Source organism: Pelophylax lessonae, assembly GCF_965119305.1.
Source record: "Pelophylax lessonae genome assembly, chromosome: 1".
In the NCBI taxonomy this organism is placed as follows: Eukaryota; Metazoa; Chordata; class Amphibia; order Anura; family Ranidae; genus Pelophylax; species Pelophylax lessonae.
In genome coordinates, this window is record NC_138768.1 from 306,931 (window position 1) to 325,691 (window position 18,761).

General features: G+C 50.1%; 1 protein-coding gene and 1 pseudogene across 7 annotated transcripts in view; both read left to right on the forward strand.

The window, feature by feature from the left end:
• LOXL3 (lysyl oxidase like 3) overlaps positions 1–18,761 on the forward strand; it is a 141,017-nt gene that overhangs the window by 95,699 nt on the left and 26,557 nt on the right. For all 6 annotated transcript variants that reach the window (XM_082268903.1, XM_082268902.1, XM_082268905.1 and 3 more), the window contains 4 exons: positions 10,469–10,712; positions 11,678–11,793; positions 13,740–13,876; positions 14,004–14,115. In XM_082268903.1, the coding sequence (XP_082125029.1) occupies positions 10,469–10,712; positions 11,678–11,793; positions 13,740–13,876; positions 14,004–14,115 (609 nt within the window). The remainder of the gene's footprint in view (positions 1–10,468; positions 10,713–11,677; positions 11,794–13,739; positions 13,877–14,003; positions 14,116–18,761) is intronic.
• On the forward strand, positions 657–10,441 carry LOC309567756 (annotated as a pseudogene). Its single transcript has 2 exons — positions 657–2,151; positions 10,383–10,441. The product of its transcript is annotated as an uncharacterized misc_RNA (transcript).

Here is an 18,761-nt window from a genome sequence, read left to right on the forward strand (position 1 = left end):
AGAGAGTGAGAACTCTTTCACTTGGGACTATCATATTTCTGAGCAGTGTCCCTCAGGAGATGTGTGGGGTGGGGGTTTGTTATTGTTAAATACCTGCATTATATTGTCCTATTGTTTCTGTCTGGCAGAGTAAGGTTATTATGGGATGTTCAGCTTTGTGTGTGGAATGTCTCGAAGAGGGAGGGGTTTTGGCAGAGTGGAGATCCCTTGTGTTTTCAATAAACAAGGCATTCTAGTTTTGACTCCCAACCTATGTGTTTCGTCTAGTCTCTGGGAGGGAAGGATGGTATAACGCTACCTGGATTGTTGCATGAGGTACCTGCCTATTGGGATTATTACCTGTTTTCCTGTCTACCAGCGGAGACCCTGTAGATTGAACTACTCCTCCGCTACAACTGGTGGCAAGCGACGGGATTGCAAACCGCACAGCAGATCCACGATCGGCAGTAACTACCGAACAAAGAGGAGAGGCAGCAGCACAACGGAACGAGCCATTCGGATATAACCAGCATTCGGGAAATATGTCAAAGTATACGAATGCTTGGTGAATGGAGGTGAACTATGCAGCATTGAAAAGAACTACATTCAAGGAACTATTGCGAGCTAGAGGGGGAAACGCCAGCCGCAAAACAAAAGCGACCCTTGTAGCAGAGCTCATGGAGGGAGACAGAGCAAACCCTGCAGCGGGCCCACAGGAGGCAGAACGCAGCGAATTTGACAAGGAGCTACAGAGCAGACTGGCCTACTACCCAGAGCCCCACTCAAGAGAAATACTGGACCGGCTGATGGCGGACGTACAAGAAAACCTGGTGGTCAAACACCAAGCAAGTCAGCGAGTCGGGGAGAGAGCTCCAACGCCTGTCCACATTACCCAGGGGAAGCCCAAGATCCCGTACCAGGCGTTTAAAAGCTATACCGAAACCGACGGCGAGGTAGATGATTACCTACAAGATTTTGAAAGGTTATACCACCTGCACAATATCAGTGCAGAGGATCGAGTACCCCTACTGGCAGGGAGACTATCTGGTCGCGCAGCAGAGGCATACCGTGCCGTACCCGACGAGGACAGTACAGACTATGCCAAGGTGAAGCAGGCCATTCTAGCTAGGTATACGATTACCTCAGAGGCCTACCGCCTAAAGTTCCGAGATATTAAAAAGCTCACCAGAGACACTCACACAAAATGGGCGCACCGTCTACAACGAGCGGCAAAAGGATGGTTGGAAGCCACCCAAGTCAACACCCTAGAAGACCTTTTCCAGCTAATGGTAATGGAGCAGTTCTTTAACGGGATACCCACTCATCTGCAGAATTGGGTGCGAGATAGGAAACCACACACTCTACAAGACGCAGCCAAGTTAGCGGATGAGTTCCAAGATACCAGGAGGGAACAGCGCACTCAACCAAGAGCAGCCTATGGACCTATAGCACAAGTACCAGCCGTAACCGCAGCCGTCCCAGCACGCCCGAGGGTAAGCAATAACACCTACACCCCCAGGTATCAGGCTCGCCCCCCGATACGAGGCCACACCTGCAACAGGCAGGGACATATGCAGCGGGACTGCCCCGGCAACTGACCACGGCCCAGCTGGAATACCCCGGCACCCAACAACCGAGCAACGGTTCATTGTGCCCAAGCGGAACCCTACAGAGTACCCGAGGTCCCAGCTTCCACCGAGGAACCTCTGGGTACGCTAAATGAAGTCAACCCTATCCAAGCGGCTTCTGAAAACCGCCAAGGGCACCGACAAGAGGTACAGATGGAGGGGAGAAAGGTACAGGGGTTGCGAGATTCTGGAGCTACTATAACGCTGGTCCGCAACCACCTAGTACCCAAGGGCAACCTCACCGGGGAGTGTGTGGCAGTATGTGTAGCCGGGGAAGCGATCCACCAGATCCCCACTGCCAAGGTACACCTGAATTGGGGAGCGGGGAATGGGAATGTGGAGGTGGGCATGATGCAGGATTTACCTGCAGACGTTATTTTGGGCAACGACCTGGGGGAGCTGACTTCAGCTTTTGTTCCCCAATCTACCATCCACGAAGCTTATCCGGTTCTGACCCGGCAGCAGGCTCGCACCACAGGACCACTACTACCACAGAGGGGGCGAAACTCCTCCAAACACCAGACACCCAGATACCCGTCCCGCAGTGGGGTACAGTGCCACAGGTGCAAGCAGTTTGGGCACTATCGATGAGACTGTACCCAGAGCAGGAACCAAGCTGCATGGATCCGACCAGGGTCACCCCCTTCAGCACGGACAATGGTCCCCTGCTATCCCACAGAGGTTCCCCCAGTCGTACCTAGGTTGAAACACACAGAGGAGCAATAGGGTACTCTTCATGAAGCTAACCAGGTGCAAGCCGCTACGGAGAACCAACAGCACCATCTACAATCGGTCCAGTTAAATGGAATGCCCACTCAAGGTCTCCGAGACACGGGAGCCACTCTCACATTGGTCAAGCGACACCTGGTCCCAGATGCCGCCCAAACTGGTGGCTCAGCAGTGGTACGGATGGCAGGGGGAGCAGTACACTGACTACCCACTGCGAGGGTCAACTTGAATTGGGGTGCCAGGTCAGGTCTGTTTGATGTGGGGTTGATACGGGAGCTCCCCACCGACCTCTTACTGGGGAACAATCTAGGCCAGTTGCCCTCAGCGTTCCTGCCAGTCCAGATTCCAGGCCAACATCACGGAGACCTACTGGCCTTCTGAGGTCCAGACGCTTCAATGTTTGGATTAAGAACAGTATTGAGCCCGGTTGGAGAAGATGGCAGAGAACAACCCGTAACCTACTTGAGCAGAGAGCTTCTCCCCAGGGAATGAAGCTTCAGCCCTCCTTGTATGGACAACAGTTCACCCTACTCACGGATCAAAACCCATTGGTATGGCTAAACCGAGTGGCAGGGGACAATGCCCGATTGTTGCGCTGGAGTTTGGCGTTACAACCGTATGACTTTACTATTCACTACCGCCCCGGAAAACAGAACGACAATGCCGACGGGTTATCGCGACAGACTGAACTGGAAAAATTATCTGTGAGTACTCCCCGGACATCCCCAAGCCGATCGGTTAGGATCAGACTGTGTATGCCGGCTTGGTTCTGGGGGAGCATTGTGGCAAACACAGCGACTGTATATTGTCCTTCGTGTATGCATTATGTTTATTGCATGTGTATACCTTTTAAGAACCAAGTGTTTGTAGTGTGGTTTGTGTGGAGAGAGTGAGAACTCTTTCACTTGGGACTATCATATTTCTGAGCAGTGTCCCTCAGGAGATGTGTGGGGTGGGGGTTTGTTATTGTTAAATACCTGCATTCTATTGTCCTATTGTTTCTGTCTGGCAGAGTAAGGTTATTATGGGATGTTCAGCTTTGTGTGTGGAATGTCTCGAAGAGGGAGGGGTTTTGGCAGAGTGGAGATCCCTTGTGTTTTCAATAAACAAGGCATTCTAGTTTTGACTCCCAACCTGTGTGTTTCGTCCAGTCTTTGGGAGGGAAGAATGGTATAACGCTACCTGGATTGTTGCATGCTGTACCTGCCTATTGGGATTATTACCTGTTTTCCTGTCTATCAGCGGAGACCCTGTAGATTGAACTACTTCTCCGCTACACGGGTGTAGGGTGGAAGATGATGGCCTCTGGTTTTGTCGGTGGAGGAACATGGCACATCAGGTATATGGTAGAAGGTGATGGCCTCTGGTTTTTGTCAGTGGAGGAACATGGCTCATCAGGTATATGGTGGAAGATGATGGCCTCTGGTTTTTGTTGGTGGAGGAACATGGCTCATCAGGTATAGGGTAGCAGGTGATGGCCTCTGGTTTTTGTCAGGGGAGGAACATGGCTCATCAGGTATAGGGTAGAAGGTGATGGCCTCTGGTTTTTGTCAGTGGAGGAACATGGCTCATCAGGTATAGGGTGGAAGATGATGGTCTCTGGTTTTTGTCGGTGGAGGAACATAGCTCATCAGGTGTAGGGTGGAAGATGATGGCCTCTGGTTTTTGTTGGTGGAGGAACATGGCTCATCAGGTATAGGGTAGAAGGTGATGGCCTCTGGTTTTTGTCAGGGGAGGAACATGGCTCATCAGGTATATGGTGGAAGATGATGGCCTCTGGTTTTTGTTGGTGGAGGAACATAGCTCATCAGGTATAGGGTAGAAGGTGATGGCCTCTGGTTTTTGTCAGTGGAGGAACATGGCTCATCAGGTATAGGGTGGAAGATGATGGTCTCTGGTTTTTGTCGGTGGAGGAACATAGCTCATCAGGTGTAGGGTGGAAGATGATGGCCTCTGGTTTTTGTCGGTGGAGGAACATGGTTCATCAGGTATAGGGTAGAAGGTGATGGCCTCTGGTTTTTGTCAGGGGAGGAACATGGCTCATCAGGTATATGGTGGAAGATGATGGCCTCTGGTTTTTGTTGGTGGAGGAACATAGCTCATCAGGTATAGGGTAGAAGGTGATGGCCTCTGGTTTTTGTCAGTGGAGGAACATGGCTCATCAGGTATAGGGTGGAAGATGATGGTCTCTGGTTTTTGTCGGTGGAGGAACATAGCTCATCAGGTGTAGGGTGGAAGATGATGGCCTCTGGTTTTTGTCGGTGGAGGAACATAGCTCATCAGGTATAGGGTGGAAGATGATGGCCTCTGGTTTTTGTCGGTGGAGGAACATAGCTCATCAGGTATAGGGTGGAAGATGATGGTCTCTGGTTTTTGTCGGTGGAGGAACATAGCTCATCAGGTGTAGGGTGGAAGATGATGGCCTCTGGTTTTTGTCGGTGGAGGAACATAGCTCATCAGGTATAGGGTGGAAGTGGATGGCCTCTGGTTTTTGTCGGTGGATTAACATAGCTCATCAGGTGTAGGGTGGAAGATGATGGCCTCTGGTTTTTGTCGGTGGAAGAACATAGCTCATCAGGTATATGGTAGAAGGTGATGGCCTCTGGTTTTTGTCGGTGGAGGAACATAGCTCATCAGGTATAGGGTGGAAGATGATGGTCTCTGGTTTTTGTCGGTGGAGGAACATAGCTCATCAGGTATAGGGTGGAAGATGATGGCCTCTGGTTTTTGTCGGTGGAGGAACATAGCTCATCAGGTGTAGGGTGGAAGATGATGGCCTCTGGTTTTTGTCGCGGAAGAACATGGTTCATCAGGTATAGTGTGGAAGATGATGGCCTCTGGTTTTTGTCGGTGGAGGAACATGGCACATCAGGTATATGGTAGAAGGTGATGGCCTCTGGTTTTTGTCAGTGGAGGAACATGGCTCATCAGGTATATGGTGGAAGATGATGGCCTCTGGTTTTTGTTGGTGGAGGAACATAGCTCATCAGGTATAGGGTAGAAGGTGATGGCCTCTGGTTTTTGTCAGGGGAGGAACATGGCTCATCAGGTATATGGTGGAAGATGATGGCCTCTGGTTTTTGTTGGTGGAGGAACATAGCTCATCAGGTATATGGTGGAAGATGATGGCCTCTGGTTTTTGTTGGTGGAGGAACATGGCTCATCAGGTATAGGGTAGAAGGTGATGGCCTCTGGTTTTTGTCAGTGGAGGAACATGGCTCATCAGGTATAGGGTGGAAGATGATGGTCTCTGGTTTTTGTCGGTGGAGGAACATAGCTCATCAGGTGTAGGGTGGAAGATGATGGCCTCTGGTTTTTGTCGGTGGAGGAACATGGTTCATCAGGTATAGGGTGGAAGATGATGGCCTCTGGTTTTTGTCGGTGGAGGAACATAGCTCATCAGGTATAGGGTGGAAGATGATGGCCTCTGGTTTTTGTCGGTGGAGGAACATAGCTCATCAGGTATAGGGTAGAAGGTGATGGCCTATGGTTTTTGTCAGGGGAGGAACATGGCTCATCAGGTATAGGGTGGAAGATGATGGCCTCTGGTTTTTGTCGGTGGAGGAACATAGCTCATCAGGTATAGGGTGGAAGATGATGGCCTCTGGTTTTTGTCGGTGGAGGAACATAGCTCATCAGGTATAGGGTAGAAGGTGATGGCTTATGGTTTTTGTCAGGGGAGGAACATGGCTCATCAGGTATATGGTGGAAGATGATGGCCTCTGGTTTTTGTTGGTGGAGGAACATGGCTCATCAGGTATATGGTAGAAGGTGATGGCCTCTGGTTTTTGTCAGTGGAGGAACATAGCTCATCAGGTGTAGGGTAGAAGGTGATGGCCTTTTATTTTTGTAGGTGGAGGAAAATAATTGAGGCTCTGGTAATATAGATTGAGCCACAAGCTCATGGATTTGGGACATAAAGACTATGGCTCAGTTACAGTTTAGAACGAGGATTGCAGCATGGGTCTGGTGGGTTCAGAAAAAGGAAAAGGGGTGCAGTTAATATAAAATAAATTCAGTGGTCTGTGTGGCCCATAGTGTGGAGGAGAAGAGACGAGGTGCAGTAATTTATAGAGTAGACGCAGTTGATTGGGAGGGGGTAATAGACTCCAGATCAATATACTGTTAGAGATGAAGATTGGCGCTTGGGTCTGGATGGTCCAGTTGGAGAATAGAGGTGCAGATGTAGACTATGGTCAGTACACAGTTATGGTAGTATGGGGGGGTCTGTTGGGTCCAGTTGGAGAATATAGGTGGGGATGTAAACTATGATCAGTACACAGTTATGGTAGTATGGGGGGGTCTGGTGGGTCCAGTTGGAGAATAGAGGTGGGGATGTAGACTATGGTCAGTACACAGTTATGGTAGTATGGGGGGGGGTCTGGTGGGTCCAGTTGAAGAATAGAGGTACGGATGTAGACTATGATCAGTACACAGTTATGGTAGTATGGGGGGTCTGGTGGGTCCAGTTGGAGAATATAGGTGGGGATGTAGACTATGGTCAGTACACAGTTATGGTAGTATGGGGGGGTCTGTTGGGTCCAGTTGGAGAATATAGGTGGGGATGTAAACTATGATCAGTACACAGTTATGGTAGTATGGGGGGGTCTGGATGGTCCAGTTGGAGAATAGAGGTGCGGATGTAGACTATGGTCAGTACACAGTTATGGTAGTATGGGGGGGTCTGGTGGGTCCAGTTGGAGAATAGAGGTGCGGATGTAAACTATGGTCAGTACACAGTTATGGTAGTATGGGGGGGGGGGGTCTGGTGGGTCCAGTTGGAGAATAGAGGTGGGGATGTAGACTATGGTCAGTACACAGTTATGGTAGTATGGGGGGGGGGGTCTGGTGGGTCCAGTTGAAGAATAGAGGTACGGATGTAGACTATAATCAGTACACAGTTATGGTAGTATGGGGGGGTCTGGATGGTCCAGTTGGAGAATAGAGGTGCGGATGTAAACTATGGTCAGTACACAGTTATGGTAGTATGGGGGGGTCTGGTGGGTCCAGTTGTAGAATAGAGGTGCGGATGTAGACTATGATCAGTACACAGTTATGGTAGTATGGGGGGGTCTGGTGGGTCCAGTTGGAGAATAGAGGTGGGGATGTAGACTATGGTCAGTACACAGTTATGGTAGTATGGGGGGGTCTGGTGGGTCCAGTTGGAGAATAGAGGTGGGGATGTAGACTATGATCAGTACACAGTTATGGTAGTATGGGGGGGTCTGGTGGGTCCAGTTGGAGAATAGAGGTGGGGATGTAGACTATGGTCAGTACACAGTTATGGTAGTATGGGGGGGTCTAGATGGTCCAGTTGTAGAATAGAGGTGGGGATGTAGACTATGGTCAGTACACAGTTATGGTAGTATGGGGGGGTCTGGATGGTCCAGTTGGAGAATATAGGTGGGGATGTAGACTATGGTCAGTACACAGTTATGGTAGTATGGGGGGGTCTGGATGGTCCAGTTGGAGAATAGAGGTGGGGATGTAGACTATGGTCAGTACACAGTTATGGTAGTATGGGGGGGGGGGGGGGTCTGGTGGGTCCATGTGTTGGAGAGACAGGATGCAGACAATATTTGGTTGGATTGGGGGGCATATAGACAATGTTCTGTACACAGTTAGGGAAACATGGGTGTGGTGGGTTCAGTTAGATGATAAACAGGGTGCCGTTATTATAGAACAGGACCATTGGGGAGCATATAGACAATACCGGGTACACAGTCAAGAAAGCATGGGGGTCTGGTAAATCCATGTGTTGGAAAGACAGGATGCAAATAATATAGAATTGGGTTGGAATGGGGGAGAACAATATATAGACTTTGGATTGTACACGGGTAAGGAAGCATGGATCTGGTGGGTTTATGTGGAAGAGAGATGGGGTGTGATTCATAAGGAATACGTCCACTGGACTGGGGATATAGACTATGGTCAGTACACAGTTATGGTAGTATGGGGGGGGGGGGGTCTGGATGGTCCAGTTGGAGAATAGAGGTGCGGATATAGACTATGGTCAGTACACAGTTATGGTAGTATGGGGGGGGTCTGGTGGGTCCAGTTGGAGAATAGAGGTGGGGATGTAGACTATGGTCAGTACACAGTTATGGTAGTATGGGGGGGTCTGGTGGGTCCAGTTGGAGAATAGAGGTGGGGATGTAGACTATGGTCAGTACACAGTTATGGTAGTATGGGGGGGGGGGGGGTCTGGATGGTCCAGTTGGAGAATAGAGGTGCGGATATAGACTATGGTCAGTACACAGTTATGGTAGTATGGGAGGGGGTCTGGATGGTCCAGTTGGAGAATAGAGGTGCGGATATAGACTATGGTCAGTACACAGTTATGGTAGTATGGGGGGGGTCTGGTGGGTCCAGTTGGAGAATAGAGGTGGGGATGTAGACTATGGTCAGTACACAGTTATGGTAGTATGGGGGGGTCTGGTGGGTCCAGTTGGAGAATAGAGGTGGGGATGTAGACTATGGTCAGTACACAGTTATGGTAGTATGGGGGGGTCTGGTGGGTCCAGTTGGAGAATAGAGGTGCGGATATAGACTATGATCAGTACACAGTTATGGTAGTATGGGGGGGTCTGGTGGGTCCAGTTGGAGAATAGAGGTGCGGATGTAGACTATGATCAGTACACAGTTATGGTAGTATGGGCCGGGATGGTAGAGGTAGAGGATGGATGGAGTGCAGACTATAGATTATGGTCAGTACACATTTAGGGTCTGGTGGGTCCAGGTTGAAGAGAGACTGGGTGCAGGTACAGTATACAAGGATAAGTCTAGTGGATTGGGGCATATGGACTATGGTCAGTATATGGTCTGTTTGGTCAGGTGAAGGAGGACAATGTTTATTGGTTGCAGACAATGTGTTATAATGGAAGGTGATTGGTTGGTTCATGGTGGGGACATTGTAGCTCGGTGGAGAGATTGTAGCTCGGTGGAGACACTGTAGCACAGTGGGGTGGGGACACTATAGCATGGTGGGGACATTGTAGCGCGGTGGAGACATTGTAGCACCGTGGGGTGGGGACACTGTAGCATGGTTGGGACATTGTATGGTGGTGGAGACATTGTAGCACGGTGGGGTGGGGACATTGTAGCACTGTGGGGACTTTGTAGCACAGTGGGGACATTGTAGCATGGTGGGGACTTTGTAGCGCGGCATGAACTATACCCGGCATCTACTATACCCAACATGCACTATACCCGGCATGCACTGTACCTAGCAGGCACTATACTTGGCATGTGCTATACCCGGGATGCCCTATACCCGGCATGTATTATACCCAGCATGCACTACATCCGGCATACCCTATACTCGGGATGCACTATACCCTCCGTGTACTACTGTTTATCCAGTATGCACTATACCCAGCATGCACTATACCCAGCATGCACTATACCCAGTATGCACTATACCCAGTATGCACTATACCCAGCATGCACTATACCCAGCATGCACTATATCCAGTATGCACTATACCCAGCATGCACTGTACCCAGTATGCACTATACCCAGCATGCACTATACCCAGCATGCACTATACCCAGCATGCACTATACCCTGCATGCACTATATCCAGTATGCACTATACCCAGCATGCACTATACCCTGCATGCACTATATCCAGCATGCACTATACCCAGTATGCACTATATCCAGTATGCACTATACCCAGTATGCACTATACCCAGCATGCACTATACCCAGCATGCACTATACCCAGCATGCACTATACCCAGTATGCACTATACCCAGTATGCACTATACCCAGCATGCACTATACCCAGCATGCACTATACCCAGCACTACATCCGGCATACCCTATACTCGGCATGTACAACATTTGCTGCATTCCTCCTAAAATAAAGGCCACCTGTGTGACACTGACTGAATGACCTCCAGCCTGCTATTATTATGAACATTCCCTTTATAATGATTGATTCTATTACACAGAATCAGCAGCATGCATGCCATGAGGGTCGGGTCTGTTGGTTTTCTATTACTCTACTACACCTATGAGTAAATTATTTGTCATGTAGAAATATCATTTATACCACAGATAGTGATTGGTCTGGTTAGTGAGGTTGGATTGCTGTAAATGTGACATTTGACTTCATCCCACCAGCTGCCTCTGATCTGATCCTTCATGCACCTCTGGTCCAGGAGACGGCCTACATCGAGGACCGACCACTACACATGTTGTACTGTGCGGCTGAGGAAAACTGTCTGTCCAGCTCCGCTCGGAATGCCAACTGGCCATATGGCCACCGACGACTACTGCGATTCTCCTCCCAAATACACAACATTGGGCGCGCTGATTTCAGGCCAAAGGCTGGAAGACACTCCTGGGTGTGGCATGAATGCCATGGGTAAGTGGGCATGATAGAGAGGGAAGAAGGGTGACAGAAGGGGGCGATGAGTCTGTCCTTCTCCTGAAGGGTGACAGAAGGGGGCTATGAGTCTGTCCTTCTCCTGAAGGGTGACAGAAGGGGGCTCTGAGTCTGTCCTTCTCCTGAAGGGTGACAGAAGGGGGCTATGAGTCTGTCCTTCTCCTGAAGGGTGACAGAAGGGGGCTCGGAGTCTGTCCTTCTCCTGAAGGGTGACAGAAGGGGGCTCTGAGTCTGTCCTTCTCCTGAAGGGTGACAGAAGGGGGCTCTGAGTCTGTCCTTCTCCTGAAGGGTGACAGAAGGGGGCTATGAGTCTGTCCTTCTCCTGAAGGGTGACAGAAGGGGGCGATGAGTCTGTCCTTCTCCTGAAGGGTGACAGAAGGGGGCGATGAGTCTGTCCTTCTCCTGAAGGGTGACAGAAGGGGGCGATGAGTCTGTCCTTCTCCTGAAGGGTGACAGAAGGGGGCTATGAGTCTGTCCTTCTCCTGAAGGGTGACAGAAGGGGGCGATGAGTCTGTCCTTCTCCTGAAGGGTGACAGAAGGGGGCGATGAGTCTGTCCTTCTCCTGAAGGGTGACAGAAGGGGGCTCTGAGCCTGTCATTCTCCTGAAGGGTGACAGAAGGGGGCTATGAGTCTGTCCTTCTCCTGAAGGGTGACAGAAGGGGGCTCTGAGTCTGTCCTTCTCCTGAAGGGTGACAGAAGGGGGCTCTGAGTCTGTCCTTCTCCTGAAGGGTGACAGAAGGGGGCTCTGAGTCTGTCCTTCTCCTGAAGGGTGACAGAAGGGGGCTCTGAGTCTGTCCTTCTCCTGAAGGGTGACAGAAGGGGGCTCTGAGTCTGTCCTTCTCCTGAAGGGTGACAGAAGGGGGCGATAAGTCTGTCCTTCTCCTGAAGGGTGATATACCTAACCGATTGTCTTCTAATCTTCTCTCACCCTTGTGTCTCCTCAGGCATTACCACAGTATGGACATTTTCACTCACTATGATCTGCTGACTCCAAATGGGACTAAAGTGGCGGAAGGACACAAGGCCAGCTTCTGCCTGGAGGACACGGAATGCCAGGAGTGTAAGTATTTCATGTGTGGAGAGCCCAGAGGTATCTATGGTAGAGAGGGAAGAGCAGGGGGGCGTCCTTATTATTATACTTTTCTGCTGGTTTTAGTCACTAACATTATGGCTGAAGGTCTCAAAGCTCCTCAGGGCTTTGGGATGAGACTTGAGAGTTAGTCATCAGAAGCCAAGAAACACGGACCTGTGTGGGTACCCAATACCACTGATTGTACCTGGCACCTGTGTGGGTACCCAATACCACTGATTGTACCTGGCACCTGTGTGGGTACCCAATACCACTGATTGTACCTGGCGCCTGTGTGGGTACCCAATACCACTGATTGTACCCGGCACCTGTGTGGGCATCCAAGAAAAAAAATGAGGTTGAAGGATTGTAAGAGGTGCATGGAAGTCAGCCAGCCCCCAGTCTGATGTACTCACCCTCCAGTCTGTCACCAACCAAGTAGACCTGTCTCATGATACAAAGAACAGGGGTTTCGTTGACACACATTTGCAAACGCATGTGTAAGCTGCAGAGCCACTTCACGGCACCCTGTTATATCTGCAGTCCTAACACTTCCTAATTTAGTGTCTCCACACTGGAGGCACATGGCCGCTAATGGATGGATGGGGGAACAGGTGAGAGGGAGACAGCCCAACCTCCCCCAACCCAACCTCATCCATGACTGGTCTGTTGTCTCAAAGACTCAAATAATTAGGTTTATAACCATGGTGCAAACTGGAAAAGACCAGCTGAAAAGCATTACACCTCCATCCCCTTGGTGGATGCAGTATATAGATAAGAAGGATTTTATATATGGGGCATGGCCTGTAAAGCACAATGCCTATGAAATCCCTAATTTCCTATTTAGGACTTTGTGTGAGACAAGCAGGTCATGCTATTGGTCTCCATCCCTGTCTACGGAAAACACTAAGGTCAAATCAAAACTGCATCCACCAAAAACGCACGAAAATCGCACGGTGGGACTTTATATGAGGCACCAAGCTGTAAGCAAGGCGTCTCCATCCCTGGTTGCTTAAACATATTGGACTAGGTGGGACTTTAGATGAGACCCAAGCTGGTGTTGCCCGGCGTCTCCATCCCTATAACAAGAAAAAAATGAGGTTGAAGGATTATAAGAGGTGCATGAAAGTCAGCCAGCCCCCAGTCTGATGTACTCACCCTCCAGTCTGCCACCAACCAAGTAGACCTGTCTCTTGGTACAAAGAACAGGGGTTTAGTTGACACACATTTGCAAACGCATGTGTAAGCGGCAGAGCCACTTCACGGCACCCTGTTTTATCTGCAGTGTGAGGACACTAAATTAGGAAGTGTTAGGACTGCAGATATAACAGGGTGCCGTGAAGTGGCTCTGCAGCTTTCACATGCGTTTGCAAATGTGTGTCAACTAAACCCCTGTTCTTTGTATCATGAGACAGGTCTACTTGGTTGGTGACAGACTGGAGGGTGAGTACATCAGACTGGGGGCTGGCTGACTTTCATGCACCTCTTATAATCCTTCAACCTCATTTTTTTCTTATAGTTATAGGGATGGAGACGCCGGGCAACACCAGCTTGGGTCTCACTTAAAATCCCACCTAGTCCAATATGTGTGGGCACCCAATACCACTGATGGTACCTGGCAGCTGTGTGGGCACCCAATACCACTGATTGTACCTGGCAGCTGTGTGGGCACCCAATACCACTGATTGTACCTGGCACCTGTGTGGGTACCCAATACCACTGATTGTACCTGGCACCTGTGTGGGTACCCAATACCACTGATTGTACCTGGCACCTGTGTGGGTACCCAATACCACTGATTGTACCTGGCAGCTGTGTGGGTACCCAATACCACTGATTGTACCTGGCACCTGTGTGGGCACCCAATACCACTGATTGTACCTGGCAGCTGTGTGGTTTTTGAGAAGCTGACGGGAAGTCTCTCGCTCTCTTGGCAGTGGTCAGTAAGCGCTATGAATGCGCCAACTTTGGTGAACAAGGAATTACGGTGGGATGCTGGGATCTGTACCGCCATGACATCGACTGTCAGTGGATCGATATAACGGATGTCAAACCCGGAAATTACATCCTCCAGGTAAGAACGTTTGGCCATCTTTTGTCTCAGACTCTCTCTGCTCAGATATATTCACCCGTATCTCTTCTACAACGTATATACCCGCTGCTGGTTTCCTATTGTCTTCATGTCTCTCTCTTATTCCCAGGTCGTCATCAACCCAAATTTTGAAGTGGCCGAGAGTGACTTCACCAATAACGCAATGAAATGTAACTGCAAATACGATGGCCATCGAATCTGGATACACAACTGCCATATCGGTGAGCACCGATTAATAATGATATAATATTGGGGTCACCACAAGCCAATATAGACTGAAAAATGATTACACCCCCTCCTACAGCATACTGAAAGGTGTCCCCATTGGAGACTTTACATTTCCTGTCCCAGGGACATCAGGACTGATAGAGCGGGGACGCAGACAATAAATACCTGATAGGGGATCCTTCCATACTCCTCATACACCATTTCCTTCCCACTAGAATCGCACTGCTGGGATCAGCTCAATAAGCCTCATATAGAGCACATTGCGGGGTATTACCGAAACTTCACAGTATAATAGTGAAGGAACTTCCTGGAGGGGTGTGCACCACATTAAGTAAGCAGACAGATATGTTTCAGGTCTACCTGTGCCAGGTTCAATATCAGAGTAAGGTACAAACTAGTGCAGGGTCCAAATGAACAGAGGGAATGTGGTAGTTTTCCATATAGAAAACTGCCACAGATCTCCCCCAGGTGTGACCCGTCAAAGGGGTTTCAGCCATCAGCAGATCTCCCCCAAGTGTAAGCCATCATAGGGGGGCGTGAGTCATCAGTGGATCTCCACTATGTGTGACCCATTGTGGGAGGTTTTATGCCCACAGCAGATCTCCCCCAGGTGTGACTTGTTATAGGGAGCGTGTGCCATCAGCAGATCTCCCCCAGGTGTGACTTGTCATAGGGGCGTGTGCCATCAGCAGATCTCCCCCAGGTGTGACTTGTTATAGGGGCGTGTGCCATCAGCAGATCTCCCCCAGGTGTGACTTGTCATAGGGGGCGTGTGCCATCAGCAGATCTCCCCCAGGTGTGACTTGTTATAGGGGCGTGTGCCATCAGCAGATCTCCCCCAGGTGTGACTTGTCATAGGGGGCGTGTGCCATCAGCAGATCTCCCCCAGGTGTGACTTGTTATAGGGGCGTGTGCCATCAGCAGATCTCCCCCAGGTGTGACTTGTCATAGGGGGCGTGTGCCATCAGCAGATCTCCCCCAGGTGTGACTTGTTATAGGGGCGTGTGCCATCAGCAGATCTCCCCCAGGTGTGACTTGTTATAGGGGCGTGTGCCATCAGCAGATCTCCCCCAGGTGTGACTTGTCATAGGGGGCGTGTGCCATCAGCAGATCTCCCCCAGGTGTGACTTGTCATAGGGAGCGTGTGCCATCAGCAGATCTCCCCCTGGTGCGACCTGTCATAGGGGGCATGTGCCATCAGCAGCCTGCTCACATCCCTCCCTCTGCCGTTCAGGTTTGCACCACTATTGTTATTAATGTTGTCCATCGCAGGGAAATATGTAAAGCATGATCATCCTTTGTAGGGGGGATATGTATAGGATGGCCGTCCATCATTGGGGGGATATGTATAGGATGGCCGTCCATCGTAGGGGGGCTATGTATTGGATGGCCATCCATTGCAGGGGGACTATGTATAGGATAGCCATCCATTGCAGGGGGGCTATGTATTGGATGGCCATCCATTGTAGGGGGGATATGTATAGGGTGGCCATCCATTGTAGGGGGGCTATGTATAGGATAGCCATCCATTGTAGAGGGGATATGTATAGGATGGTCATCCATTGTAGGGGGGCTATGTATAGGATTGCCATCCATTGTAGGGGGGCTATGTATAGGGTGGCCATCCATTGTAGGGGGGCTATGTATTGGATTGCCATCCATTGTAGGGGGGCTATGTATAGGGTGGCCATCCATAGTAGGGGGGCTATGTATAGGATAGCCATCCATTGTAGAGGGGATATGTATAGGATGGTCATCCATCGTAGGGGGGCTATGTATAGGATTGCCATCCATTGCAGGGGGGCTATGTATAGGATAGCCATCCATTGTAGGGGGGCTATGTATAGGATAGCCATCCATTGTAGGGGGGATATGTATAGGGTGGCCATCCATTGTAGGGGGGATATGTATAGGGTGGCCATCCATTGTAGGGGGGATATGTATAGGATGGCCATCCATTGTAGGGGGATATGTATAGGATGGCCATCCATTGTAGGGGGGATATGTATAGGGTGGCCATCCATTGTAGGGGGGATATGTATAGGATGGCAGTCCATTGTAGGGGGGATATGTATAGGGTGGCAGTCCATTGTAGGGGGGATATGTATAGGGTGGCCATCCATTGTAGGGGGGATATGTATAGGATGGCCGTCCATTGTAGGGGGGATATGTATAGGGTGGCCATCCATTGTAGGGGGATATGTATAGGATGGCCATCCATTGTAGGGGGGATATGTATAGGATGGCCATCCATTGTAGGGGGATATGTATAGGATGGCCGTCCATTGTAGGGGGGATATGTATAGGGTGGCCATCCATTGTAGGGGGGATATGTATAGGATGGCCATCCATTGTAGGGGGGATATGTATAGGATGGCAGTCCATTGTAGGGGGGAGGGCTCTGTATAGGATGGCTGTCGGTATGTATAGAGGGGTCATTCGATGTAGGAGGTTGGTATGTATAATTTATATTGGATGGTTGCCAATTGTATGATATAGAACATACAATGGGGAAAATAATGATTTGATCCCTGCAGATTGTGCAACTTTGCCCACTTACAAAGAAATGGCGGGTGTATAATTTTTATCATAGGTGCATATTATATAATAGAGACAGAATATCAACCAAAAATCCAGAAAATCACACGATACAAATGTTATAAATGGAGTTGCAGTTCAGGGAGTAAAATAAGTATTTGATCCCCGACCAACCAACAATAATTCTGCCCCCCACAGACTGGATACAGTAGGTGCTCATGTGGACACAGATTAGTCCTGTCAATGTAAGAAGGAGCTCCTAACGACAACTCATTATGTGTATAGAAGACACCCGCCCACAGAATCTCTTTCCTCCAATCACAGCTCACCATCATGGGAAGACCAAAGAGCTGTCAGAGGAGGTCAGGGATTGGAGGCCGGCACAAGGCTGGAATGGCTACAAGACCATCAGCAAGAAGATTGGTGAGAAGGAGACAACTGTTGGGGGGATTATTCACAAATAGAAGAAACACAAAATAATCATCAATGGCTCTCAGTCTGGAGCTCCATGGAAGATTTCTCCTCATGGGGTGAGGATGGTCATGAGAAAAGTGAGGGATCCGCCCAGAACTACATGGGAGGAGACTGTGAATGATCTCAAGGCAGTTGGGACCGCAGTCACCAAACAAACCATTAGTAACACAATACGCCGCCATGGACTGAAATCCTGCAGTGCCTGCAAGGTCCCCTCCTCAGGAAGATACATTTACAGTCATCCCAATCAACATCTAAATGATTCAGAGAAGGATTGGGAGAAAGTTCTGTGCTCAGATGAAACCAAAACTGAGCTCTTTGGCATTAACTCAACTCACCATGTTTGGAGGAAGAAAAATGCTGATTATGACCCTAAGAACACCATCCCTACAGTCACCATCCCTACAGTCACCCTCCCTACAGTCACCTTCCCTACAGTCACCGTCCCTACAGTCACCGTCCCCTACAGTCACCTTCCCTACAGTCACCGTCCCCTACAGTCACCTTCCCTACAGTCACCATCCCTACAGTCACCATCCCTACAGTCACCCTCCCTACAGTCACCCTCCCTACAGTCACCTTCCCTACAGTCACCATCCCTACAGTCACCATCCCTACAGTCACCATCCCTACAGTCACCTTCCCTACAGTCACCGTCCCTACAGTCACCGTCCCCTACAGTCACCTTCCCTACAGTCACCGTCCCCTACAGTCACCTTCCCTACAGTCACCTTCCCTACAGTCACCATCCCTACAGTCACCATCTCTACAGTCACCCTCCCTACAGTCACCATCCCTACAGTCACCCTCCCTACAGTCACCATCCCTACAGTCACCATCCCTAAAGTCACCCTCCCAACAGTCACCATCCCTACAGTCACCTTCCCTACAGTCACCTTCCCTACAGTCACCTTCCCTACAGTCACCGTCCCTACAGTCGCCTTCTCTACAGTCACCGTCCCCTACAGTCACCTTCCCTACAGTCACCATCCCTACAGTCACCTTCCCTACAGTCACCTTCCCTACAGTCACCATCCCTACAGTCACCATCCCTACAGTCACCATCCCTACAGTCACCGTCCCTACAGTCGCCTTCTCTACAGTCACCGTCCCCTACAGTCACCTTCCCTACAGTCACCATCCCTACAGTCACCATCCCTACAGTCACCTTCCCTACAGTCACCGTCCCCTACAGTCACCTTCCCTACAGTCACCTTCCCTACAGTCACCATCCCTACAGTCACCATCCCTACAGTCACCATCCCTACAGTCACCGTCCCTACAGTCACCATCCCTACAGTCACCATCCCTACAGTCACCATCTCTACAGTCACCTTCCCTACAGTCACCGTCCCTACAGTCACCATCCCTACAGTCACCATCCCTACAGCCACCATCCCTACAGTCACCATCCCTATAGTGACCGTCCCTACAGTCACCATCCCTACAGTCACCATCCCTATAGTGACCGTCCCTACAGTCACCATCCCTACATTCACCATCCCTATAGTGACCGTCCCTACAGTCACCATCCCTACAGTCACCCTCCCTACAGTCACCATCCCTATAGTGACCGTCCCTACAGTCACCATCCCTACAGTCACCATCCCTATAGTGACCGTCCCTA